Source organism: Dasypus novemcinctus, chromosome 20 (assembly GCF_030445035.2).
Source record: "Dasypus novemcinctus isolate mDasNov1 chromosome 20, mDasNov1.1.hap2, whole genome shotgun sequence".
Taxonomy (NCBI): domain Eukaryota; kingdom Metazoa; phylum Chordata; class Mammalia; order Cingulata; family Dasypodidae; genus Dasypus; species Dasypus novemcinctus.
In genome coordinates this window covers 19,399,186-19,426,808 of record NC_080692.1, presented here as the reverse complement: position 1 = coordinate 19,426,808, position 27,623 = coordinate 19,399,186, and the positions used below count along the sequence as shown (strand labels likewise).

The 27,623-nt window shown below is 36.0% G+C and overlaps 1 protein-coding gene across 24 annotated transcripts in view; it reads left to right on the top strand.

Moving 5' to 3' along the window:
* The window catches only part of ERC1 (ELKS/RAB6-interacting/CAST family member 1), a 661,999-nt gene that overhangs the window by 168,859 nt on the left and 465,517 nt on the right, over positions 1–27,623 (top strand). For 10 of the 24 annotated variants that reach the window (XR_011646635.1, XR_011646641.1, XM_058282534.2 and 7 more), the window contains 3 exons: positions 843–998; positions 1,972–2,055; positions 4,820–4,987. Coding sequence is in view for 17 of the 24 variants with exons in the window: in XM_058282534.2 (XP_058138517.1) it covers positions 843–998; positions 1,972–2,055; positions 4,820–4,987 (408 nt within the window). In the remaining 7 variants the exon portion in view is untranslated. Of the gene's footprint in view, positions 1–842; positions 999–1,971; positions 2,065–4,819; positions 4,988–27,623 lie in introns of all 24 variants that reach the window. The other 14 variants (XR_011646640.1, XR_011646637.1, XR_011646639.1 and 11 more) reach the window with 2 other exon arrangements.

Here is a 27,623-nt window from a genome sequence, read left to right as displayed (position 1 = left end):
CTGAGTAAAATGATAAAATATTAGACCTAGGAAAGGCTGTGAATTTTAGAATTTTTTTTCACTAAAATTTTATTGACCATCAGTGCAGAGAAACTTTAACCAGTTTTCCATTGCTTCTACTTCTTTAGTAAATTCTCTCAATTTTAATTAAGAGGGCCCATAATCAGAGGAAGAGGTAGAGGAAAAAATCATATTTTAAGATTTCTCTTATATCAAAATGTAAGATTTCTCTTCCTTCTACCCAAAGACCATAAGTGATGTATTTTAGAAGCAAGGCATTAATTGCCAGGTAGCAATTTTTCTGCATATTTGTTTACTTTTTAAAATTTAAAAAAAAAAAAAAAAAGATTTATTTATTTATTTCTCTCCCCTCCCCCCCCGACCCTGGTTGTCTGTTCTCTGTGTCTATTTGCTGCGTCATCTTTGTCCGCTTCTGTTGTTGTCAGCAGCATGGGAATCTGTGTTTCTTTTTGTTGTCATCTTGCTGTGTCAGCTCTCCATGTGGGCGGCACCATTCCTGGGCAGGCTGCACTTTCTTTTACTCTGGGTGGCTCTCCTTATGGGGCGCACTCCTTGTGCGTGGGGCTCCCCTATGCGGGGGACACCCCTGCATGTCAGGGCACTCCTTGCGCGCATCAGCACTGCGCATGGGCCAGCTCCACATGGGTCAAGAAGGCCTGGGATTTGAACCACGGACCTCCCATGTGGTAGGCAGACGTCCTAACCACTGGGCCAAGTCCGCCGCCTACTTTTTAAAAGTTTAACATATTTAAAGAACAGGTTGCTCATCTTCTCTGAGTTTTTGTGAATAATTTAATATCTAAATATTCCATTGTCCTCAGGATTCAAAAATTTCCTCTATGGAACGTGGGCTCCGAGACTTGGAAGAGGAAATCCAGATGCTGAAATCAAATGGGGCTTTGAGTACAGAAGAACGGGAAGAGGAAATGAAGCAAATGGAGGTGTATCGGAGCCATTCTAAATTTATGAAAAATAAGGTAATGGTGTGCTGAATTATTAAAAACAGCTTAAAAAATTGATGAATATTCTTATTTCCTGTTATCAGACTTTAGGGAAGAATACTTACAGAACCATTCTTTCAAATGGAATTTTCCCAGAATTGAATTCAGACATAATTACATTGTATAATTTTCATTGAGAAGAAAATTTCCCATATGAGACTAAGTGTGTATTGCCACAGTTTAACATTTCATATCTGTCAGTACTTCTGGCTGATTAATAGAATTATATTCAATAACTATATTCAATAATTAATAGAATTATATTCAAATGAGTTTTTCTCACACTATAAGACATCAAGTTCTCAGTCTCTTGTCAATTATTTTAAAAGTCAAACCCCTAAGAGGTTGAACCTTTTCCCTGCCTTTTTTCTGACATGAGTTCAATAATACCATGTTTTCCCTTCACATACAGATCCACAAAGGGAAGTCCTTTACTCTCTCCCTTGGGGAAGAACCATTTGCTGTTAGATGTATTGCTTCCCACTTGCCTTTTGGGTACAGCAAGATAGGTACTACTGAGGCACAGCAGTCTGTGTTTATAAAACTTAGACACATAGTTTTGGAACTTCTATAGTTCCAAAGTCATTTAGTTTGAGTCTATAAACCATCTAGGCATCTGTGAGTTCTTCTTCCAGTTTAGAAGTAAAAAATTCACACACCCCAACACTTTATTAGCTTGTACCCCCTCTCCCCAATTTGAGAACAAAATATACTGCAATTTAATCTCTACACTTATGCATTCCATTTGTGGTGAATACATTCCTGTCCATTTAAAAGTCCTATGAAAATAGAGAATTCATCTAGGACCCTTTGAAGAGGGAAGTAGGGTAACAGGTTTAATTGTGTTATATCAGTTATTATTTCTAGTTACCACTCTGACTCAACAGCTGATATATTATGAAAACCTGAGTTGATATGTAAGTGAAAAAGAATAACAATGTCGTGACAGGTAGAGCAACTGAAGGAGGAACTAAATTCCAAAGAGGCTCAAGGGGAGGAGCTGAAAAAGAGAGCGGCTGGTCTTCAGGCTGAGGTCTTTGCCGTAAGATTTATTTCTTTGTGTGCAGTGATCCCACAGTGGGACCCTGCCAGCTCTCGCTTCTGGGTGGCTTACACTTTCCTCCTCTGTGGTTGGCAGCTTTTCCCAATACTAGCACTAACCAGCCTGCTCTGCTCTTTAACCGACTCTTGTTCACCAGTTTGATCCATATGTCACTTTGTGTGTATTGAGCCCTCACTTGTTCTGGAAGCCCTATATTTTGTTTTTTATTGTTGCTTTTGTCATTCTGTAGATGGTATCAACTTCAAACCTTGTTTTTTCCTTAATCCTTTTTTTTTGTTTTTGATTTATGTGAATGACAATCTTTTTTCTTCTTAGGTACGAGAATAGGCAGATATTCTTAGTCCATCACATCGTGTTTATTTGAATTTGAAATTCTTGAATAAAGTGTTCTATCTTCCTGTGTAGGCATTATCTTTAAATTTCCATTAGATGATTTTGCTACAAATGTTGCTTTCTTTAGAACAGATGTATAGAAAGTGATTACCTTATTTAGAATTACTGAATAAATTAAAATCAGCTTGAGAGTTAAACTAAGTCTCTAAATTTAGGTTACAACTTCATTCTTTTGTCTTATGAACAAGCATTTTATACCTGCTAAATTGATATATTATCAATCCCAATTTTATAGATTGGGAAATTTAGGTAACAGAATGGTACCTGGGAAAATGCTAGTCAGGGACAGATTATATAATCTGGATTCAGAATTTGTGCCTGTAAGTTCTTCACTATACTGGCCTATCCTAGGACATATGTGTATCTGTCAAAGTGTCAGGGAAAACTGCTTATGACTAAATGAAACATTCTTAAAAAATCATGCTAATTTGGTGCTTTTGCTATTTTTGGGCCATTTTATAGTATAGATAAAAAGTGAAATATTTTGTCTAAAAGGGTCTAATTTGGTTTATGGTAACCACGTATTATCTGGAAGAGAAGTTGATCTACAACTTTATTTTTCTCTTAGCTATTATTATTTATTTCTGTGTTGTATCATACGATAGGCTAAGCCCATTCCATAACATTATTTTATTTAATCCCTAAAAATACAATGACATTTGGTATAATTTCTCTATATTTCAGATTAGGAAACCAAGCCTTAGAAAAGTAAAGTAATTGCTTAAAGAAGTATGACTGCCTTGGTCTCCTGTGTGATTGACTGTAAACCTTGTGCTCTGAACCTCTATATTACATTTGCTTCCCATTTGTAATATTCTCTTCCTTTTCTCAGCCATTAAAGTCAATTTTATTGACTTTATTTGAAGATTATTTAATAATGCAGATGATCAGAAAACCAAGATTTTATATTTATATTTAATTGCATGGTTGGAGGAGCTAGAAATTTGAGTAATCTTTTAGGTCATAGTCATAGTTCTTTAGCTGGAGAAATAGTAACACATTAAGCATTTCTCCTACAAGTATGTGTTTTATTGCAGTCTTTTGTGTTAGGGGTAGAATAATAATGTGACCTTTTTTTTAATTGGTAAAGTATATGAAAGACTCCACACCATCACAGTGTATGTTTACTCCTGGATGCATATCTATTTTACAAGATGAAAATAGCAGCCATTCACAAAATCTTCCACTGATGTTCTTAGTGTCCTCAAGTACTTCTCATACAATAAACATAAGGAAAAATTTGGTGAATGAATAGCTATGTTTGTAAATAGAGAAAAAATTAGATTCTTAAAGAATGAACTTTTCTTCTTTATTTATATCACATACTTTTATCCATTTAATTGGTATGACAAGTTTTTGGAGATAGAATTTTGTGGGTGGAATCTTTTTTTGGCTCATTACCCATAACTCATCAAAATTACAAGAATTTTAAAGCACATGTTTATAATGCCTTACAACACTAAAATAAATTTTTTTTAAATTTTATTGTTTTTATTTTTTAGGAGGCACTGGGAACCAAACCCGGTACCTCCCATGTGGGAAGCAGAGGCACTCAACCACTTGAGCCACATCTGCTCCTCTAACATAGTTTTTAGAGTAGGAATTTTGTGTAAAATTTGTTTGAGAATGAAGAAAAATCTTATTGAAAAATAAAAAAAAAAATCACAGTAGCAGTGTCATTCAGATTTACTTTAAATAGCAATATTAGGAGGTTTATTTCTTTTGGTGTTATATCTACACTAAACCTACATTTGATCCATAATATCTCATTCTCATATAATTGAATTGGGATATCCTGTCTCCTCCATTCTTCTTTAAATTTTTAAATTAAAAAATATTTTTTTAGTTAGCGGGCTGAGGATTGAACTTGGGACCTTGTATGTGGGAAGCTGGTGCTCAACCACTGAGCCACATTAGCTCCCCTGAGCTGGTTTTGGGTTTTGTTTGTTTTGCTTGTTTTTTTGTTTTGTTTTGTTTTGTTTTGTTTTGTTTTGTTTTGTTTAGGAGGCATTTGAAACCAAACCTGGGACCTCCCATGTGGGAAGGAAGTACTCAATTGCTTGAGCCACATCTACTCCCTGCTCTATTCCTTTTTTAAGGGGTTTCAGAAAATATTTAGCTGACACATAAAATGAAAACTGGAGATTTCCCTGTTTGTTGAATATGCTTAGTTTTTCTTTTTTCTTTTTTTTTTTTTGAGGAGCCACATTATCTAAATCTGAGTTATAAAATTAATGCTGTGTTTAGTATCATGATTTAAGACTTAGAGCTGGTAAAGATCCAGACAAGTGGTGATTGTTTCATTTCTCCTTTCCTTATAGTGTTTTATTTTCTTCTCTAGATTGGTCAGGTAAAGCAGGAATTGTCCAGAAAGGACACAGAACTACTAGCCCTACAGACAAAGCTGGAAACACTCACGAACCAGTTCTCAGATAGTAAGCAACACATTGAAGTGCTGAAGGAGTCCTTGACTGCGAAGGAACAAAGGGCTGCCATCCTACAGACTGAGGTAAAAGAATTCTGGGATTTGTTTCCTTGGCATCTTTTCATATGTGTTATATGTATAGAGCTGGAAAATATGGATAATTTTAGGATAAAGTCTTTAACAGTGTATTTAGTTACTGTACTAAAATATAGCTATCTTATCTCAGTTCTTAAATCTAACAAATTAAAACTTGTACAGTTTATTTACACTTTTAATACTTTGTGCTTTTACTAGGTCTGTACTTTAAATATACTCTAACATTATTAAAATGAAAAGATAGTTGTAAAAAAGAAATCATTGATTTAGAAGCTTAGTTTTCATTCATGGTAAATCTTCTAGTCATGAATGGCAGTGAGCTTTGTTACCCTTGTATTTGGATTGTGTTTAAGTGTTCTTAATTTTTTATTTTATTTATAACTTTACGTAGGCAAACTGTGGGATCTAGAGATGTTCTAGATAGATCTAGTTCTGAACAACAGATCATTAGACAATGTAATTGCTTCATATCCTGTTTGAAAAGAGTATTTTTAGAAATCTTATCTAACCTGTTGGCCTTGACTTCAGATAGGAATACACTAAATAATCCCAGACAGATGAGAATCTATCATAATTTCAATGATCAAAGAGAAGGAATTCATGATGCTGTTTGAATTTACTGTCTTAATATAAATATTTTTGGAAGAACTCAGTGAAATATGAAAGGTAGGAATAGGTAAGAAGCTCAGCTTAATAGAAAAAAATGCAGCACAACATATGAATTCGTTTTTTTATTTCACTTTCCCACCATCTTCCCTTCTCTTCTCCCTCTTTTCTGGTTCAGAGTTGGATTATGTAATAATAATGAAATAATTTATAGATAAATAATGACATAGTTTGATGGAAAAAAGAAATGAATTGGAGAAAGAATGACTAAAAGCATAGAAGATCAGAACATTCAAGTGAAGATGAGTGGGGAAAGGACAAATTTATTTCATATGATGTTTTATTTTTGTACTGTTTGGGGCTTTGTTGAAAATAAACAGATTTGGATGACATATTCGTAATTTTTCATGCATTTTGGCAAAGGAACCTGTATTCTTTCCATTTTAATCATGTATCATTTTATCATGGTCCCTGTTCCATTCTTCCTCACAGGGATATTTTCATAAAATCATGAGATACAGTAGTAGGTAGGCCCCAGCTCTAGAGTCATAATTACTGAGTTCGAAGTTTAGTTTTACCACATACTAAGAGTTGTGTGATCTTGGGCATATTTAACCTCATTATATCTCACTTTCTATATATGTAGGATGATTGCCTACTTCATTCATAAAGTCATGTGATTTAAACTAGTTTATTTATGTCTACTTCCTGGCATATAGTAAGGCCTTTGTAAATTAATCATTGTTATCATCTTTTTTTTTTAAATAAATTTTAAATTTTGGAATAATTTTAGATTTACAGAAAAGTTGCAAGCATAGTAAAGGGAGTTTATGTATAGTATACCCATCCTTCAGGTTCCCCAACTGAATTATATTGCCATGGATAGTACATTTGTCAAACATAAGAAACTGACATTTCTATATATCGGCTAACCCTCAGACTTTATTTGGGTTTCACTAGTATGTCCATTGATGTCCTCTTTCAGGATCTAGTCCGTGTCTCAAATTGCATTTAGTTGTCATTTCTTCCCAATCTCTTCTAATCTGTTGAGTTTCTCAATCTTTCCTTTAAATATCTCCTAATCTAGGTTTATCTGATGTTTTTTTCTTTATTAGATTGAGCTTATTTTATGGGTTTTGAAAAAGAATAACACAGATGTGAAGTGCCCTTTTTTTTTTTAATTTTTAATTTTTTAAAAATATTACATTAAAAAAATATGAGGTCCCATTCAACCCCACCGCCCCCACCCCACCACTCCCCCCACAGCAACACTCTCTCCCATCATCATGACACATCCATTGCATTTGGTAGGTATATCTCTGGGCATCGCTGCACCTCATGGTCAGTGGTCCACATCATAGCCCACACTCTCCCACGTTCCATCCAGTGGGCCCTGGGAGGATCTACAATGTCCCGTAGTTGTCCGTGAAGCACCACCCAGGACAACTCCAAGTCCCGAAAACGCCTCCACATCTCATCTCTTCCTCCCATTCCCCGCACCCAGCAGCCACCATGGCCACTTTTCCCACACCAATGCCACATTTTCTCTGTGGACCTTGGATTGGTTGTGTCCATTGCACTTCTATGTCAAGAGGAGGCTTAGATTCCACATGGATACTGGATGCAATCCTCCTGCTTTCGGTTGTAGGCACTCTAGGCTCCGTGGTGTGGTGGTTGACATTTTTCAACTCCATGTTAGCTGAGTGGGGTAAGTCCAATAAATCAGAGTGTAGGAGTTGAAGTCTGTTGAGTCTCAGGGCCTGGCTATCATATTATCAGTCCAGAGATTCAAGTCCCCTAGATATATCTTAAACCCCAGCACCAACTACAGTTCCAGTAAAGTAGTATGAAAGTCTTGTGAAAAGAGATCCCATCTGTGTTGAAGTGCCCTTATAACATCCTATCAAAGGATACCTGTGACCCATATGACATCACTGAAGATAACCATCATCATTTGATTAAGTTAATGTTTGCAAGGTTTCTGTGCTGTGACATTACCATTTTCACCTTCCCCTACCTTTTCTATTTTTTGGAAATAAGTTTAGCCCACCTTTAATGGAGTTGGTAGAAATTAAGATTCACCTTTTGGAAGGAGTAGTATCTACATATATTAATTTGGAATTCTTCTGTAAGGAAGATTGTTTCTTCTCCCCCATATGCTTATATTCAGTTATTTATATTAGTATGGACTCCGGTGTATTTATTTGTTTATTTATTTTTACAAATCAGTTTTATTGATACATATTAATAAAGCTTACAGTTCATTGTAAGTGTACAAGCATTGGTATCTGGTATAATCACATAGTTGTGCATTCATCATTTCAATCCTTATTAGAGCATTTTCATTATTTCAATATTAGTAGTAATAATAAACAAAAACAAGACTAACAAACAAGAAAATTCTTTACCTCTCAATCTCTGTTTCCCCTGCTGTACATAGCTATAATTCTTGTAATAAAATTAGCCTATATGTATAAACTGTTAAGATGGTATAGGTGAACATAGTTTTCTCTTTCATTGGCATTTACTTTATTTAGAAGATCTGGTCTTTCAAATTTTTATCAAGCCAAATTTCAGTTTTTTCAGGGGATTATAAAATAGAGTCATCCGAAAAATGTTACCTGTGAAGTTATTAATTTATGGTTTATTAATAAGAGATTTCACTTCAGTAACTTGGGTATATGCAGTACTACAAAAACGTCAGAAGAGGGTGCCAGTGTTTCAGAGGTGAGCTTTGGATGGAGGTGGCAGGTGTGTGGACCAGAGAACCAAGCAGTTGGTTAATGATAATGCAAACATTTAAAAGCTTGTCACAGTCTAATAAATGACTTCTTCCCCTAGGCAATCCATCCTTCTCTTTGTACCCCTCCCAAATAATATTCTTAATAGCTAGGTCTCATACAGATGGTGTGTGATTGGTTTCTTATACCATAGAGAATTAAAGACTGTATTTGTGGTCACTCCTGAATGGTTTTTGTTTTTAGCCGTTGTGGGACTAACTGAATCTCAGTGATTACCCTTTTAAGTTACTGTTCAACTGTTCTGCTATAACTACTTCATCTGAAAAGATAACATTTTAAAAGCTAAACTTCCTTTTGAGTGTGGGATGATTATATAAAAGAATAAATCTGAGCTTTATGGGTTTAAAGGAGATATATATAAAAGTTTTAGAATTGAATGACAGTATAAGCACTGTGTATCAAAAGCTGTGAAACAGAAAGTTAAAAAAAAGGATCTGTGGGATATAACTAAAGTAGAATTTAGAAAGAAATATGTAGTTTCAGCAAATGAATTAAACCCAAAGAAACAATAAGATAAAAAATAATAAATATAAGGGTAAAAATCAATAAATTAGAAGATAAGACAAAACAAAACCAATAATTATTTGAAAAAGTAATAAAGTGGGAACATCTCTTAGAGAATGATAAAGAAGTAACTACTAGTACCACAGAGTTTGAAAAATTTAATAAAGGATATAAATAATTTTATTCTAATAAGCTTAAACATAAAACAAAAAGGTAATTAAATAAAATATTAGAGAATATTTTGTTTAGGGCCTCTTAGAAAATTGAAACAAACTTTTAGAAAATTTAATTAATTTAAATCCAACAAAGAACACCATTGATGAAGTTAACGAATGAATGATTGGGAGAAGATATTTTCAATGCTACCCAAAATAATAAGAGATTGAGATATTGAATTAAAAAATGCATGCTTGCAAATCAATAAGAAAGAGATAGAGACTAGCAGAAGGGAGGGAAAGATTTGAATAGGCGCTGAAACAAGGAAAACTACATGGTTAACAAATATACTTGTAAAATGAGAAATGAAAACTTAAAAGACAATGAAATACTATATTCTATTCCTCAAAATAGAATAAAAATTAGAAAATGAGATAACACTTAGGACATCTGAGGATTTGGGCAAATAGGAACACAAATGGCATAGTGTGTACTATTAATCCCTTTCCTGAGTATATTCCCCAGGGAAACTTTCTCATTGGTCTACAAGAGGACATATATGAGGATGTTCATGATAATGTTGTTTGTGGGAGCAGGGAATTGGAGGCAGCCTAAGTATTCATTATGAGAAGGTTAGATAAATAAAATTTAGTCAATATGTACCCTGAAGTACTATGCAAAAATCAAAAGCAATACATGGCATCATGGATAGGTACATCTAAAAAGTGAGAAGCAGGATGAAGTCTGTAGCATAGTAGCATTCATATAAATGCCAAGAAAATCTGTATATAAATTATCCTTTATTTCTAAGACACATGTGTATTCAAGAACATATATTAAACATATTAGAATGACTGCCTTTTGAGAGGGGAGTGGGTATGGGGATTGGGCATGATGGAAAAATAATAAAATAAAATGAGTTGAACTTCTTGTGGATCGATGATAGTTTTAAATGAATTGAGAAATGTGAGTGTATTAGTCAGCCAAAGGGATGTACCAGAAATCTATTGGACTTTGTAAGGGTATTTATTTGGGGGTAGGAGCTTGCAGTTACCAGGCCATAGAGCATAAGCTACTTCTCTCACCAGTCTTTTGCCACATGTTGAAGCAAGATGGCTGCCAACGTCTGCCAGGGTTCCAACTTTCTATGTTCCTCTCTTCCTAGGTCTTGCTTCTTTCCAGACTCAGGGTTCCTCTCTTCTCAGGGCTTGCTTCTCTCTGGGCTCCGAGTCCTCTCTTCCCGGGGCCTGCTTTTCTTTCCTCACAACCAAGCTTCTCTGTGTGCTTACTTCCCGGGGCTGCGACTCAAGACTCCAGCATCAAAACTCCAACAACAAAACTCCAACATCAAAAGCTCCAATTCTGTCCTTTGCCATGTCTTTTATCTGGGAGTCCTCACCTACCAAAGGGTGGGGACTCACTGCCCTACTGACATGGCCCAATCAAAGCCCTAATCATAATTTAATCTTGCCCAGGTACAAACCAGTTTACACACATAATCCAATATCTATTTTTGGAATTCACATGTAATTTGGTTCTTCAAGTTGATGAACGTGTGGAAGCAGTAATTCTGACTGACAACTCTGAGGGTCAGATGGATGTAGTATCTATTATCACATTAATTTCAGAGTTGATTTGGCTGATGTCCATTACCTTTTTTATTCCTTCAAACACTGAGGATCTGGCAACAAAAACCCTACAATAGGGTTGTTCTGAGGGGTTGTTATTTTTGGGAACCAAAAAGGGTTGAATTTTAATGATGATAGTGTATTCAGATTTATGAACAATGTTTTTACCAATTCTGCCCAGATTAACCCTCAGCTTTCTTTTCTCTAGCTTCATTCTGTTTTCTGATGACCAATATTCTAGTTAACTTCATGAGTTTACACATAGTATTTAGTTCATAATAGCGCAATCATACCATATTTATCCTTTTGTTACTAGCTTGCTTCATTCTACGTAACGTCCTCCAGGTTCATTCATGTTGTCATATGCTTCACAATTTCATTTCTTACAGCTGCATAATATTCCATTGAATATATAAACCGGAATTTAGTTATCCATTCATTGATTGAGGGACACCTGGGTTGTTTTCATCTTTTGGCAATTGAGAATAATGCCACTGTAAACATCATTGTGCAGATGTCTATTCGTGTCACTGGTCTCAGTTCTTCTGGGATATGCCTAGTAGTGGTATTGCCAGGTCACGCGGCAAATCAGTATTCCACTTTCTTAGGAACTGCCAAACACTCCTCGACAGGGGCTGTACCATTCATTCTACATTCCCACCAGTAGTGAATAAGCATTCCTCTCTCTCCATATACTATATAACACTTGTAGTTTTCTGTCTTTTTAATAGTGGCCATTCTAATAAGTGTGATATCTTATTGTATCTCTGATTTACAGTTCCCTAATTGCTAGTGAAGTTGAACTTTTTTTTTTTTTTTTTTTGCCATTTATATTTCCTGTTTGGACAAATGTGGATTCAAGTCTTTTGGCCATTTTTAAAATTGGGTCGTTTATGTTTTTATTATTGAATTGTAGCTTCTTTTTATATATCATGGATACTAAACTCTTATCAGATATGTGATTTCCAAATAATATTTCCTATTGAGTCGTCTTTTCACCCTTTTGACTGAGGACTTTGACGTGTAAAAGTATCTATTTTTTTCTTAGGCTGCTCATGCTTTGGGTATAAGATCCAAGAAATCTACCGCAAGATCTTGGAGATGTTTCCCTACATTTTCTTGTAGTAGTTTTATGGCCTTGCTTTTATTTTTAGGTCTTTGATCCATTTTGAGTTGATTCCTTATATAGAGAGTGAGATCGGGGTCCTCTTTCATTCTTATGTTTATGGATATCTAGTTCTCTCAGCACCATTTGTTGAAGATACTGTTTTATTCTGGTAACATGGACTTGGTAGATTTGTCAAAAACCAGTTGGGGGAAGCGGACGTGGCTGATGAACTGCTAGAGTGTCCACCTACCATATGGAGGGTCCAGGGCTTGATACCCAGGGCCTCCTGACCCATGTGGTAAGTTGGACCTTGTGCAGTGCCACCGTGCACAAGGAGTGCCGTGCCACGCAGGGGCGCCTTCGCATAGCGGTGCCCCACACTCAAGGAGTGCACCATGCAAGGAGAGCTGCCCCACGTGAAAAAAGCCCAGCCTGCCCAGGAGTGGTACCGCACGCATGGAGAGCTGATGCAGCAAGATGACGCAACAAAAAGAGATGCTGTTTCCTGGTGCCACCTGATAATGCAAGCAGACGCAGAAGAATACATAGCGAATGGACACAGAGAGTAGACAACAGGGGGGAAGGGGAGAGAAATAAATAAAATCTTAAAAAAAAAACTGGTTGGGGGAAGTGGATGTGGCTCAAGTGATTGAGCTCTCGCCTACCACATGGGAGGTCCTGAGTTTGCTTCCCAGTTCCTCCTAGACAAGATGAGCAAGACAGTGAACTGATGCAAGGCGCTGGCATGGTGGGCTCACACAATAAGAGATGGGAGGAAAACATAATGAGAGATACAGCAGAGCAGGGAGCGGAGGTGGCTTAGGCAATTGGGTTCTCCCCTCCCACATGGGAGGCCCTGAGTTTGGTTTCTGATGCCTCCTGAAAAGAAGACAAATAGCACAAGCACAAGCAATGAGGGTGTGGGAAGAAATAAATAAAATCTTTAAAAAACAAAACAAAACAAAACAAAATACAGTTGGCCATAGAGGTGAGGATCTCATTTCTATTCTAATGATCCATGTGTCTATCTCTATGCCAGTAACATGCTATTTTCATTACTTTAGCTTTGTAATATGTTTCAACGTCAGGCAGTGAGAGTAATTCCACATTCTTCTTCTTTTTTGACTTGGGTGTTATTTTCTTTCCAAATAATTCTGGTAATTGCCTTTGCCATTTCTGTAAAATAGTCTGTTGGAAATTTGATTGGTATTGCGTTGAATCTGTAAATCAGTTTGGGTAGAATCGACATCTTCACTATCTTTAGTCTTCTAATCCATGAACATAGAATGTCCATTTGTTTAGGTCTTTTAGCAGTTTTTGTAGTTTTCTGAATATTGGTCCTGTACTTTGGTTAAATTGATTCGTAGGCATTTGAGTCTTTTAGTTGCTATTGTAAATGAAATTTTTTCCCCTGATTTCCTCTTCAGATTGTTCATTACTCAAGTACAGAAATACTACTGATTTTTGCATGTTATCTTGTATACTACCACTTGACTGAACTCATTTTTTAGCCCACGTGGCTTTGTGGTAGACATTTCAGAAATTCTCTAAATGTAGGATCACATTATAATGAGAATTTTACACCCTCTTTTCCTATTTGAATGCCTTATATATATTTTTTCTTGTCTAATTCTTCTAGCTGGAATTACTAGCAAATGTTGAATGTCACTGGTGACAGTGGGCAACCTTGTCTTGTTTCTGATTTTAGAGGGAAAGTTTTTAACTTCTCCCCATTGAGTTGCATGTTGTGCATGAATTTTTCAGTCACCCTTTATCACCCTTTCCTTCTATGTATCAGACTGTAATTATCAAGACAGGATGCTGGATTTTGTCAAATGACTTTACCGCATCAATCGAGATGATCATGTGTTTTCTTTTCCTTAAGTTTGTTAATGTGGTGTATTATATTAAGTGATTTTCTTGCATTGAACTACCCTTGCATACAGGAATAAATCCCACTTGGTTGTGGTGTATAATTCTTTTGATATGCTGTTGGATTAAATATTAAGTATTTTGTTGAGAATTTTTGCACCTATGTTCATTAGAGAAATTGAGCTGTAATTTTCTTTTCTTGTAGTATGTTTATCTGGCTTTGGTATTAGGGTGATGTTGGCATCATAGAATGTGTTGGGTAATTTTCCCTCCTCTTCATTTTTTGGAAGGTTGGAAATACTTGATAAAATTTACCTGTAAAGCCATCTGGTCCTGGACTTTTCTATGGTGGGGGATTTTTGGTGACTGATTCAGTGTCTTTAAGTGTGATTGGTTTGTGGAGGAGTTCTTGTATTTCTTGTAGAGGCAATGTAGTTTGTGTGTTTCTAGAAATTTTTCCATTTTGTCTAGGTTGTCTAATTTGTCAACATTCAGTTTCTCATAATATCCTCTTATGATTGTTTTTATTTCTGTGGTGTCTTTCATAACTTCATCCCTTCATTTCTGATTTTATTTATTTGAATCTTCTTTTTTTCTTTCTTAGTTAAGCTAGGGATTTTTTTTTTTTAAAGATTTATTTATTTATTTATTTAATTTCCCTCCCTCCCCTGGTTCTCTGTTCTTGGTGTCTATTTGCTGCGTCTTGTTTCTTTGTCCGCTTCTGTTGTCGTCAGCTGCACGAGAAGTGTGGGCGGCGCCATTCCTGGGCAGGCTGCTCTTTCTTTTCACGCTGGGCGGCTTTCCTCACGGGCGCACTCCTTGCGCATGGGGCTCCCCCACGCGGGGGACACCCTTGTGTGGCACGGCACTCCTTGCGCGCACCAGCGCTGCGCATGGCCAGCTCCACATGGGTCAAGGAGGCCCGGGGTTTGAACCGTGGACCTCCCATATGGTAGACGGACGCCCTAACCACTGGGCCAAAGTCCGTTTCCCGGGATTTGTTGATTATATTTATCTTCCTATGAAACCACGTTTTGAGTTTCTCAATTTTTTTTTTCGATTTCATTTATTTCTACTGTAATCTTATTTCTTTCTGCTTATTTGGTGTTCATTAGGTCTTTGATTTTAGCTCTTTCTTCTTTAGTATAGGCGTTTCAGGCTATAAACTTTCCTCTTAGCATACCTTTGCTATAGCTCATAAGATTTTTTTTTTTTTTTTTTGAGGTACCAGGGTCTGGAGATTAAATCCTGGACCTTTTTTTGTGGGAAGCTGGCACTTAACTACTGAGCCACATTTGCTTCCCTGAGTCAGTTTTTTTGTTTGTTTTGCTTGTTTTTTTTAGGAGGCACTGGGACTGAACCCGGGACCTTCCAAATGGGAAGCAGGTGCTTAACCACTTGAACCACGTCTGCTCCCCTATCCTATAATTTTTGATGTTTTGTTCTTGGTTGAACTTATCTCACGATATTTACTAATTTCTCTAACAATTTCTTTTTTGATCTGCTGATTCTTTAGGAGCATGTTGTTTAGCCTCCATGTATTTGCACATTTTCCTGTTATCAATTTCTAGCTTCATTCCTTCATGATTTGAAAAGGTGCTTTATATAATTTCGATCTTTTTGTATTTATTGAGACCTTTTTGTGAATCAAACATGTGGTATGTCCTGGAGAAGATCCATGAGCAGTTGCGTAAGCTGCTGATTTGGGATGCAACATTCTGTATATGTCCATTAGATTTAGTCATTTATTATATTGTTCAGATTCTCTGTTTCCTTGTTGATCTTCTGTCTAGTTGGTCTATCTAATGATGTGAGTGGTGTGTTGAAGTCTCCAACTATTACAGTAAACATGTCTATTTCTCCCTTCAGTTTTACCAAAGTTTTTGCCTTACGTATTTGGGGCACCTTGGTTAGGTACATAGCTATTTAGGATTGTTACTTCTTCCTCGTGGATTGTCCCTTTTATTGATATATAATGGCCCTCTGAATCTCTTTTAACTTTTTTTGCACTTAAAGTCTGTTTTGTCTGATGTTAGTGTAACTATCCCTGCTCTTTTTTGGTTACTGTTTGCATGGAGTATCTTTTTCTAACCATTTGCTTTTAGCCAGTTTGTTTCACTGGGTCTAAGGTGAGTCTCTTACAGGCATCATATAGATGGCTCATATTTTATCCAGTCTGTCAGCCTCTATCTTTGATTGGGGAGTTTAATCCATTCACATTCAATGTTATTACTGTAAATGCATTATTCTACCATTTTATCTTTGGTTTTCATATATCTTATTTTCATCTGTCTTTTTTTTTTTAAAGATTTATTATTATTTTTTTTATTTCTCTCCTCTACCCCCCCAGTTGTCTACTCTCTGTGTCCATTCACTGTGTGTTCTTCTGTGACCACTTCTATCCTTATCAGTGGCACCAGGAATCTGTGTTTCTTTTAGTCGCGTCATCTTGTTGTGTTAGCTCTCCGTGTGTGTGTGGTGCCATTCTTGGGCAGGTTGCATTTTCTTTTGCGCTGGGCGGCTCTCCTTACAGGGCACACTCCTTGTGCGTGGGGCTCCCCTACGCAGGGGACACCCCTGCGTGGCACAGCACTCCTTGCGCGCATCAGCACTGTGCATGGGCCAGCTCCCGGGGTTTGAACCTTGGACCTCCCGTGTGGTAGGCGGACACCCTATCCATTGGGCCAAGTCCACTTCCCTCATCTGTCTTTTTATTCTTTTGCTTATCCTTTCTGGTATTTTTGCCCTCTAACTCTCCTCTAAGCCCCTCTCTCCTGTCTTTTTCTTCCTGACTCTAAGGCTTCTTTAATATTTCCTACAAAGGCAACTTCTTTCTTTACAAAGTCTCTTAGTTTCTGTTTGCTTTTGAATATTTTAAACTCACCTTCATATTTGAAGGACAGTTTTGCTGGATAAAGAAATCTCAGTTGGCATTTTTCCTCTTTCAGTGTCCAAATTATTTAATACCACTGTCTTCTTGCCACCATGGTTTCTGATGAGAAATCTGCAGTGAGTCTCACTGTGCATCCCTTGTATGTGATGGTTTGTGTCTTCTTTCTCTCAGAATTTTCTCTTTATCTTTGGTGTTTGACATTCTGATCTATGTGTCTTGGAGTAGATCTACTCAGATTTATTCTTATCAGGGTACAATGTGCTTCTTGGACATGTAAATTCATTTATTTCATGAGAGTTGGAAAATTTTTCAGCCATTATTTCCTCAAATATTCTTTCTGCCCCTTTGGCTTCTATTCTCATTCTGGAACTCCCTTTAATACCTTTTTTTTTTCTCCTTCAATTATTTACTTATAAGCAATTTTATTGATATATTCACATACCATACAATCTATCTGAAGTATATAATCAGTGGCTTTTAGTATGTGTTGTTTGATCCATGTCATCATTCAACTCTGAGCTACTGCTTAATTTTTTTCCATCCTTTTCTCTCTTCAGTTTCAGCTGTTCTGTCTTCTGCATCACCTTTTCTTTATTCTGTCATTCTAACTCTGCTATTTGACCTAATGTGTTTTTTTTTAATTAATTTTTTCTTTTTTTGACTTTTTTTCTAATGTGTGTTATGCCATTCTTTGATTCTTGGTTCAATCTGTTCTAGCCCTTAGGATTATCCTTATTTAGCTGCTCAAATTTGGGCCCTGGACCCAGTAATGGGTTGCAGACTTATGTCTAAGGGCCTTGGTGAGCCAGTTTGTAAAGGCCCAAAGAAGCCTCTCTTATTTATTCACTTTCAAATTTTCTCACATGTAGTCTCTTGGTCCTCCAGCAGATGACACATTTCATCAGCCCTCTCAGTTCAAATGCTTGTCAGAATGTGTACACTGCTACACTGACCAGAACAGAAGGACAGAGAATCTGCCTCAAGACTTTTCAGAACCTCTTAATTCAAGCATTCTCAGGGATGTTCTCTAACTTCATTCTATTCCCTAGTAGGAAATAATTCCACATCTCTCTGGGACCTCAGCAAATATCAGTGTGTAGGGAGGGTGTTTGTGAGAGTTGGATCTCTTTCCTTTCCTGCAGGCTTCCAGGGCAAACAATGGTGTGGCCACACCTGTCCTGGAAGGCTTGTGAGATACAGCAGACCAAGTTTTGCTGGCCATATGTTGAATCAGCCTTAGTCTGTGTCCCTCTCTCCCCACCTTTCCTGGGGAGTTGGACCACTGGTTCCCCCTCTGTCCATAGGCACCAACCAGAGGCCAGAGAATTCAAAGTTTTCTACTCTGAGGGTAGGAGAGGGCACCTGCAGATGCAGCTTTCACTCACAGAGTTTTCCCATTGAGATTCTTTTCCTTTGCTCGTCTCTCTTCTGGGTGGTGTCCAGCCTTCTTCTAGTGCCCTAAACCCTAATACATTTTTTCCATGCTATTTCTGCCAGTCCTCTATATATTTTTCTGGGAGAGAGAGGTGATTCCTTTGTCTCTCTAATCCACCATCCTTTCCATTGCTGCTTCTTGTTGGTATAGTGTTGCCAGATGATAGAACAAGTGAAATTCTGCATCTGGATTGTTTCTTTCTCTCTGTCAAGAAGAAGATCACAGAACCAAAAATGGTGCACTGTATATTTTCAAAGTGGGAAAATGAAAATGAAGCCCAAAATGAAAGAGAAACTTAAGAAAACATCAAAGAAATCTACATCCTTGCTACTTAAAGTGTGGTGCAAGGATCAGCAGCATCAGCTCATCAGGGAATTGGTTAGATATACAAAATTTTGAGTCCACCTCAGACCTCCTGAATCAGAGTCTGCATTTAGCAGGGTGCCTAGATTGAGGAAACACTTAATGTTGTTTGTCTTTTGGCTAAGACAGTTTAAATCTGAGGTCCAAATAAAATTCAAGAATCTGTGAAGAATCTAAATACAAATCAAAAAAGAAATAATAATGGAGAACTTTCTAAACTTACCAAAAGATGTGAATATGCATATTCAAGAAGCTCAGAGAACACCAAACAGGATAAATATGAAGAAAAATATACCTTGTCTTATACTAATTATACTATCAAATGCAAAAGAAAAGGAAAGAATTCTGAAAGCTACAAGAGAAAAAGCAACATGTTACATACTACAGAATCCCAATAAGATTCAGTGCCAATTTCTCACCAGAAACCATAGAGGGAAGAAGGCATTGGGTTGAAATACCTTAAGTGCTGAAGAAAATCAACTGCCAGCCCAGAATTTTATATCCGGCAAGACTTTCTTTAAAAAATGAGGGAGGGATTAAGACATTCTCAGATAAACAAGAGCTTATGGAGTACATCACCACTACACCTGCCCTACAAGCAGTGTTAAAGGGAGTTCTTCAGATGGAACAAAATGATAGTAGACAGTGGTTCAAAGCAGTATAAAGAAGTAAAGACCAGTGGTAAAGGTAACCATTTGGGTAACTATAAATGCTGGTATTACTGTATTGTATTTTTGGTATGTAACTCTATTTCTTACTTTCTACAGATGCTAAATTGCAAATCCATTAAAGGTATGAAAAATCTGTGTTGTTGGATATGCAGTATACAAAGATATAATTTTTAACGAGTACAAAAAGTTGTGGGAAGATGGAGGGTATAGGAAAAGTATATGTGCATACTATTTAAGTTTGTAGTAAACCAAATTTAATTGTTATATATTTAGGATGTTACATTTTAACCATAAGATAACCACTAGGAAGACAGATGAAAAACAGAAGTCACTCAATATGGTACAACACAAGAAAGCAAATAAATATAAAAGTAGGCTTTAACGAGAGTGAGGTACAAGAGAGGTTTAAAACTTACAAAGGCCAAAAAGCATTATAGCAGGTTAAAGTCCTTTATTATCAGTAGTGACTTTACATGTAAGTGGATTAAACTCTAATCAAAAGCAGAGACTGGCAGAATGTTTTTAAATAGTGTGAACCAGTGTTATGCTATCTGCAGGAGACTTAGCATAAAGTGAAAGATACAAGTAGGTTGATGATGAAAGAATGGAAAAAAATATATTATGCAAGAAGTAATCAAAAGCAAGCTGGGCTGGCTATACTAATATTGTATAAAATACACTTTAAGTCAAAAACAGTTACGAGGGACAAAGATGGTCAGTACATACTGATAAGGGTGACATTTCAACAGGAAGATGTAACGATTACAAACTTACTTGTACCTAACATCAGAGTTGCCAAGTATATGAAGCAAATATTGATTTGAAAGGAGAAATTGTATGCTCTACATTAATATTAGTATACTGTAACACACCAGTCTCAGTAAATGGATAGAGCATCTAGCCAGAAGATCGTTGAGTACAGGGCTTGAGTGATACTGTTAAACCAACTAGATGTATAGAACACTACACCTAACAAAAACAGAGTACCTATTCTTGTCAAATGTGCATGGATCATTCTTCAAGGTAGACCATATGTCGGGTCACAAAACAAATCTCAGTAAACTCAAAAATATTGAAATCAAACTGTGTATATTCTCTGACTACAATCGAATGAAGCTAGAAATCAACAACAGTGTAGGGACTCAAACAGATATTTGCACCCCAATGTTCATAGTGGCATTATTCACAGCTGCCAAAAGATAGAAGCAACCCAAGTATCCATAAACCAATACATGGATAAACAAAAGGTATATAACTACACTGGAGTATTTTTCAGCTATAAAAAGGGATTAAGTCCTGATACATGCGACAACATGTCTTAACCTTGAAGACATCATGTTGAGTGAAATAAGCTAGACACGAAAGGACAAATATTGTATACTCTCACTGATTTGATACAATTAGAATAAGCAAATTTAGTGGCAAAAAAAGAATTGCCCTGTGTAGTACATGATGGTTGCCATGTATTAGAAAGGCTGTTAGGTGGAAAAGGTTTTTTTAAAAATTTGGGCCAATATATAAAATTACATGAAAACTTTTTAATTAATTTTTTTTCTAAGATAAGATATAAGCTTTTACTATACCTGTTAAGAACATGGTGTGGGCTACTTCTAGAGAGCAGCTCTGTCCCTGGTTATTATTGGAGGTGTCCTAATACTATAGGTGTTTCCTTGAAGGGGTTCTTGCATAAGGAGATTGAGGCTTTGGACGAGAGATTGAATTGAGTGACTTTTAGAAACCTTTCTAGTGCTGAAATGCTCTCTTAGATCATTCTCAGAGAAGGCATCTAAGGCTTACTTGATCTTAATTCTGATGCCAGAATGAGTAAGTGGTATAGATGTGTTGGCTTTGTGGGGTCAAGGTAGAAGAATTAGGTAGGTAGACTCAATTGTTTTATCACGTTTTCAGAGACCAAGAGTAATAGCATTTTACTTGGGGGGCTACATAGCTGAATGCAGCTTGTTGTGGTGCATTTTGTATAGCCATTACTGTGTTCTCTTTGTCTCCTGTGAAATTTTCAGGAGTTAGGAAGGGAGAGAGTAATATTGGCAAAGCCAGGAGAAAAATTATAGGAAACAAGCCATTTTTCTATGCAATTAATTATTACAGTATGTAGAAAGTTAAGATAGGTTGAGAATGTTCATACATGTCTAGTATACAGTCTTCTGCTTTACCAGCTGAGCTGTTGAAGGGTGCCAGATACCACTGATTATATACTTTGGATGGATTGTATGTTTTTTGAATATGTATTAATAAAATTGATTAAAAAAAAACAAAAAAAGATATGTTGAGATATAAGTTTTGTGATCAGAAGCGAGAAGCCAGCAGCATGGCAATATTTCTGTTCACTTCTATCTGTGAGAGAAAACCTTGTTCTGTTTATGTTGAAGTTGGCATGAACCTATTTGCCGCAGACCTTGATGTTTGGCATGCTGCGTGGATGTTCTTCCTCTGGCTCAAATGATGTGAATAAACAAGGTCTTAGTCCTCCTGCCAGGAATGGTGTTAGGGTGATGACTATGTTTCTTGCTAGTCTTTGAGGGGTTTTCCTGAATATGTTTTTTGTGGTTTGCAAAATATGGACCTCACACAAAATTATACTACAAATTTAGTTCATTCCAATCCCAAAGGGTCAGAGTAGAATTCAGAGCAAATAATCTAGTAGTACCAAACTGATTTTTTTTTTAATCTCAAATCTCCAAACTAGGACTTTTAAACTTCATATTGCATGAAGAATTGGACCAAGAAAAAGTGTTATATAAATGATGTAGATTGAATACTTAGTAAAGAAAAAATCATATACTCATTAGGGTTATGGAGTCACACAATTTCTGTGCCTGTTGTCATATGAAGTATTTTTTATATCAAAGTCTACGTTTCCAGCCACACTTATCCCAGAGATTTCTCCATTTATAATGAGTTCTAAATTCTTTACCTTTTTCAGTCACCAATTCCTGTGGGTCTCGTATCTGGCATTCTCTCAAAATGAAATGCAGTTGTTAGCAATGGCACATTTCCAGGTCACTTAACTGAGTCTAATGTCAAAGTGCAGTTTGGGCATCTAGGTACTTTAGATAAAGAAAGAGCATGAAAATGCTTTAATATGTGCTTTAAAAATTTTTTTCTATCATATACACTTTAATGTGACTTTTCCTAAACTATGTAGATGGGTCAAAGGATTCAGTAAGCACACACCCTTTTTTTTTTTTTTTTTTTACAATTTTTAAAAATATTTTATTTTGGTAACATATATACACTCCTTTTTCTTTAAATATATTTTTGATTTAAAAAAAAAAAGATATTTAGATTACGTAAATGACTAAGCACAGTCTTTACTCACTGTGACTGATGTCCTGTAATGAATTCAGCTAATAAGGAACCAGATCTGCTTCTGTCAATAGGATTAGTAAACACACAGGCTGACTTGAGCTGGGCTCGAATGCCAAGTGAATAAGGGTCCATGGATTCATTTGGTATCTTGAACGGCCTGTTTGTTCAATTTTATTTTCCACAATAGTCTTTTGCTCTGTGGTGGCAGTGCTTTTCTCCCAACTGAATCAGTATTCGCTCTGTTTTGCCATTTTTTTATGGGACTTTTTTTCTGTATTTACATGATGGGGTGTTTCTGATTTTAATAGGTAGATGAAGGTAAACAGAGGGAAACTAAAAGGTTTTTGTCATCTTACCCTTTAGAAAGGACCATTAGAAAACTCAGTAATAGTTACTTAACTCATCTTTGTTTTGCATTTGATTTTCATACTTGCCCTGGGGTCTTTAGTGCTGAATCTGGGCACCAAAATAGGAAATACTTTAGCGTAACATCTCTTGGGTTCTAAGGGTTTCACGTATTGTAGTTCTACAATTTTGTCAGTAAAGTATGTTTTATATCACTGCTAAATAATCTTTTCTTTTTCCTTGACCTTGATGAAAATATTAGACTGGCCAACTTGATACATATTAACTCATAGTTTACAATTCACATAGTGTTCAAGGGAAGAACTTTTTTATTTAGACCTTTGTTTCATCAGTATTTTGTAATTTTCAGTGTACAGATTCTCTCCATGTTTTGTTAGATTTATACCTAAGTATTTCAGTTTTGGGGAGCAATTATAAATAATCTTAAATTTGGAGACTTGAACTTGATTATTGGGTCATATTTGATTTTGGCCACTTCACACAATATCCACATTTTTCAAAAGCAAATATAAATCTACTTCTTAGAATCTTTTAAAAAAATATTTGTTTATTTACTTCATTATTTTTCTTTTATTTACCCCCCTCCTGCAGATGGTTCTCTCATCTGTCTGCTCATTATTTGATCGCGTTCTCCAGGAGGCACCGGGAACTGAACCCGGGACCTCCCAAATGAGAAGTGGGTGCCCAGTGGCCTGAGCCACATCCACTCCCTGTGGGCTGCAATGTCTGCTGGGTTTTGGCATCTGCTCATTGTGGCCAGGGTGGCGTTTAGTGCGTTGTAGCAGGGGTGGAGTCTGCTCATCTTTTGGGAGGCACCAGAACCTGAACCTGGGACCTCCCATTTAGTAGGCAGGCATGCAAGTGGTTGAGCCACATCCACTTCCTAGAATTATTTTTATACTAAGAAATATTTCAGCCATATAACTATATAGATAAAATAATAAGCATTTTAAAATGGTATCTGGATGTGCAGAAGATTTAAAATTTAACGTATTTGGATTTACTGTTATTTTTCCTTTATAATGTATCCCTTTTTGACTTTTAAAAACATATCCTTCCATACCTCACTGTCTTAAAGTTGTTCGCCTATATTTCCTTCTTAAAGTTTTAAAGATTTACTTCTCATCTATAGATCTTTACTTCACCCAGAAATCATTTTTTTTGTGTGATATATGACTTAGAGACCAGTTCCCCCTCCCATGGGTAACTAATTGTCTAAAAATGATTTATTGAGTAGTCTGTCTTTTCCTTGCTGATTTACAGTGTCATCTCTGTTTGATATATGTATGGATCCCTTTGGGTGGGAGTCTGTTGGACTTCCATTTCTGATTCAGTGGTCTATTGGTTTATTCCTACATTAATGAACATGCTGTCATGTTATTTTTCCTTTCTTTTTTTTATAATCAACTTTATGGACATAAAATAAGTTGTGCATATTTAAAGTGCACAATAATTTTGACATCTTTATATCTTGAAGCCAATACCATAGTGAAGATAGCATTATTGATCACTCTTAAAAGTGTACTTGTATGCTTTTGTAATCCTGTTTCTGCTTCTTCCTGAGTTTCCCAACACACACACACACACACACACACACACGCCTCAATCCCAGGTAAGCATTGGTCTGCTTTCTGTCACTGTAATTAAGTTTGCATTTCCTAGAGTTTTATATAAATGGAATCATGCATTATGTACCCTTTTTTGACTGTCTTGTTTTTACTCAGGATAATTATTTTGAGAGACATCTATGTTATAGGATTTATCAGTACTTCATTTTGCGATATAGCCACATTATAGCATGTATCAGTAGTTCATTCCTAACATAAAAAGAAACATAAAAAGAAAATGAAAAACACAAAAATAGAAAGATTGTTCTTTTTTCTTTATTGCTGACTAGTGTTCCATTGTATGGATATATCATAGTTTGTTTATCCATTCAACTGTTGATGGACATTTTTGTTGTTCCCAATTTTGGGCTATTATTAAATACAGATGCTATGAGTATTTGTATGCAAGCTTTTATATGTCCTATGCATTCATTCTCTGGGTAACCTAGGAGTTAAATGACTGGATCATATTGTAGGTGTATGTATGATTAACTTTTTAAGGAATTGCCAGACTGGTTTCCAAAATGGTTGTACCATTTTACATTCCTACCATCACACTATGAGTTAATTTTCCACATAATTGTCAATACTTGGTATGGTCAGATTTTTTTTTTTAATTAACCATTTTAATAGTGTGTAGTGGTATCTTGTTGTGTATTTAATTTGTATTTCCATAATGACTAATGATGTTGTGTCATGTGCTCACTTATCTATATATCTTCTTTTTTTTTTTTTTTTTTAAAGATTGATTGATTTATTTAATTCCCCCCCCTCCCCTGGTTGTCTGTTCTTGGTGTCTATTTGCTGTGTCTTGTTTCTTTGTCCGCTTCTGTTGTCATCAGCGGCACGGGAAGTGTGGGCGGCGCCATTCCTGGGCAGGCTGCACTTTCTTTTCATGCTGGGCGGCTCTCCTTACGGGGTGCACTCCTTGCACGTGGGGCTCCCCTACGCGGGGGACACCCCTGCGTGGCACGGCACTCCTTGCGCGCATCAGCACTGCGCATGGCCAGCTCCACACGGGTCAAGGAGGCCCGGGGTTTGAACCGTGGACCTCCCATGTGGTAGACGGACGCCCTAACCACTGGGCCAAAGTCCGTTTCCCTATATATCTTCTTTGATGAAGGTGTTGTTCATATATTTTGCCTATTTTTAAATTGATGATTTGTTATTAAGTTTTCATAGTCTGCATATATAATGGAAACAAGTGATATAGGGAGAAAATATATAGAAAAAAATAAGGCAGTGATGGTAGTTTGGGACCATCAGATTATGAAGGGCCTGAATATCATGTTATAGATTGGGAGGAAGGCTTTATTATAGATTGAGTGGTTTAAGATATAGGATCTGCAGACAGACTACTTAAGTTTAAATCCTTACTCTGTTATTTATTTATAGCCATGAGACCTTGGACTTTTTATCCCGTTTTAAGTCCCAGTTTCCCAAGTAGCCATGGGAGCGTGGGAAATCTTACACAGGGAGAAAATACAATGCCTGAGTTTAGAACCTTGAGGATTTTTAATATACTCTGTATATGATTGGCAAGCATATACATGGCCACATGCAGGAAGGTTCAGTAGTATGGGGGTAGAATGAAGAAAATTATTTTGTATAGAAATAAAGATTTATGAAGTAGATATGTTATTTTTTCTCTAAAAGATGAAGTGAGGCCGTCTTCGAAATGATTGCTCAGGTTGGGAGAAAAACAAGTAAAATCAGAATAGAGATGAATGACAAAATAGAGGTGATTTTATAGATCAGAGGTTGTGCTTTGGACAAAAAGGAGATTTAGTAAAGAGTAGGAGAAAGGAAAAATAGTTTGTGATTCAGAAAAAAGATTTTGAAAAATAATTTGAGTGTTCTTAGGTAGACTTTTCTAGAAGATAATAAGGTTAATGTGTGATTTATAAAATTATAATAGCAACAAATTAGGGGTGAAAGAGTCATTATTGAGGCAGCATGGTAGACTTGAGTGGTTAAGAATTATAAATGGGACCTAAAACGATTGCTCCCCTAAATTCTGATTTGATGAGACTGGTGGCATAGAAGTAGTTGGTAGAAATGTAGCTTAACAGCATGAAATTCAATTTATCTACATATTTTTCCTTTCCAACATAGTTCAGCATAATTTGTAAGTACTTAATTGATTTAACTATAGTAGTCTCAAATAAGGCTGTTCTATGAAATTTTCCATCATACATATTGACAAGTGGGTACCACCATTCACACAGATTCCTTGTAATTTAGATATAATTAGATCTTTCCTGAGGGTTTTGCTGTATTCTAAATGTGAGTTATATTACCCGTATTATCTATATATTTTTCTTTATGAGTTCATAGATGAAGAGGAAAAATAATATAGGGCAAGTTACATAGAAACATTTATTAAAACACACTTGAGCTATTAGATTTACACTGTCCTTTATGGTAGTCATTGGACACGTGGTTATTGAGCATTTGAAAATGTGGCTTGTCCATATTAAGATGTGATGTAAATATAAAATATACAGTAGACTCTGAAGACTTAGTATGGGGAAAAATGTAAAATATAGCTCATTAATTTTTTATACATATTGCATGTTGAAATGAGAATATTGGGTTAAATAAAATACATTATTAAAATTACTTTTTACCTATTTTTTACTTTTAATGTGACTACAAGAGAACTTAAAATTACATATGTGCTTGGATATATGACTCACATTATATTGCTGTTGGATACCACTGTCTCAGGTGAAAGAAATCCATCTCTCTAATTTGCTTTTGGCAAATGTGTAAATATTTGAATTACTACACTTTCGTGAAAAACCAAAAGTTAAAAATATTAGACTTTGCAGGGATACTAAAAGTTTAATGGAATTGGATGTTAATAGATTTTAAAAGTGAATACTGTCATTAGAATTCTAGTTATTTTGAAGTTATGTCTAATGAAAGGTTTTAAATTTCAGGGATAAACTATCTAATTTGATAATTACCTAATTATTTTGGCTGACTTATCTTGGGGTCCAATCATAGGTCTTCCTTTGCCTCATCCAGGTATCTACATGCATTATTGAGTTCTGTGCAATAGAAGCATCATACTCTAGGGCTAGATTTTATTATCTGATACAGCAGGTGTCATGTTTGGTGATGGTTATGATTTTCTTTCTAATTTTAGATTTTTTATAGTAGTGTAGCATCATTTGGAAACTGATTAGAAATGCTAGTTCTCCAGAAACTTTTATGCTGGGTGTGAAAATCTGTGTTTTGATAAACCTTCCAGGTACACATAAAATATGAGAGTATAC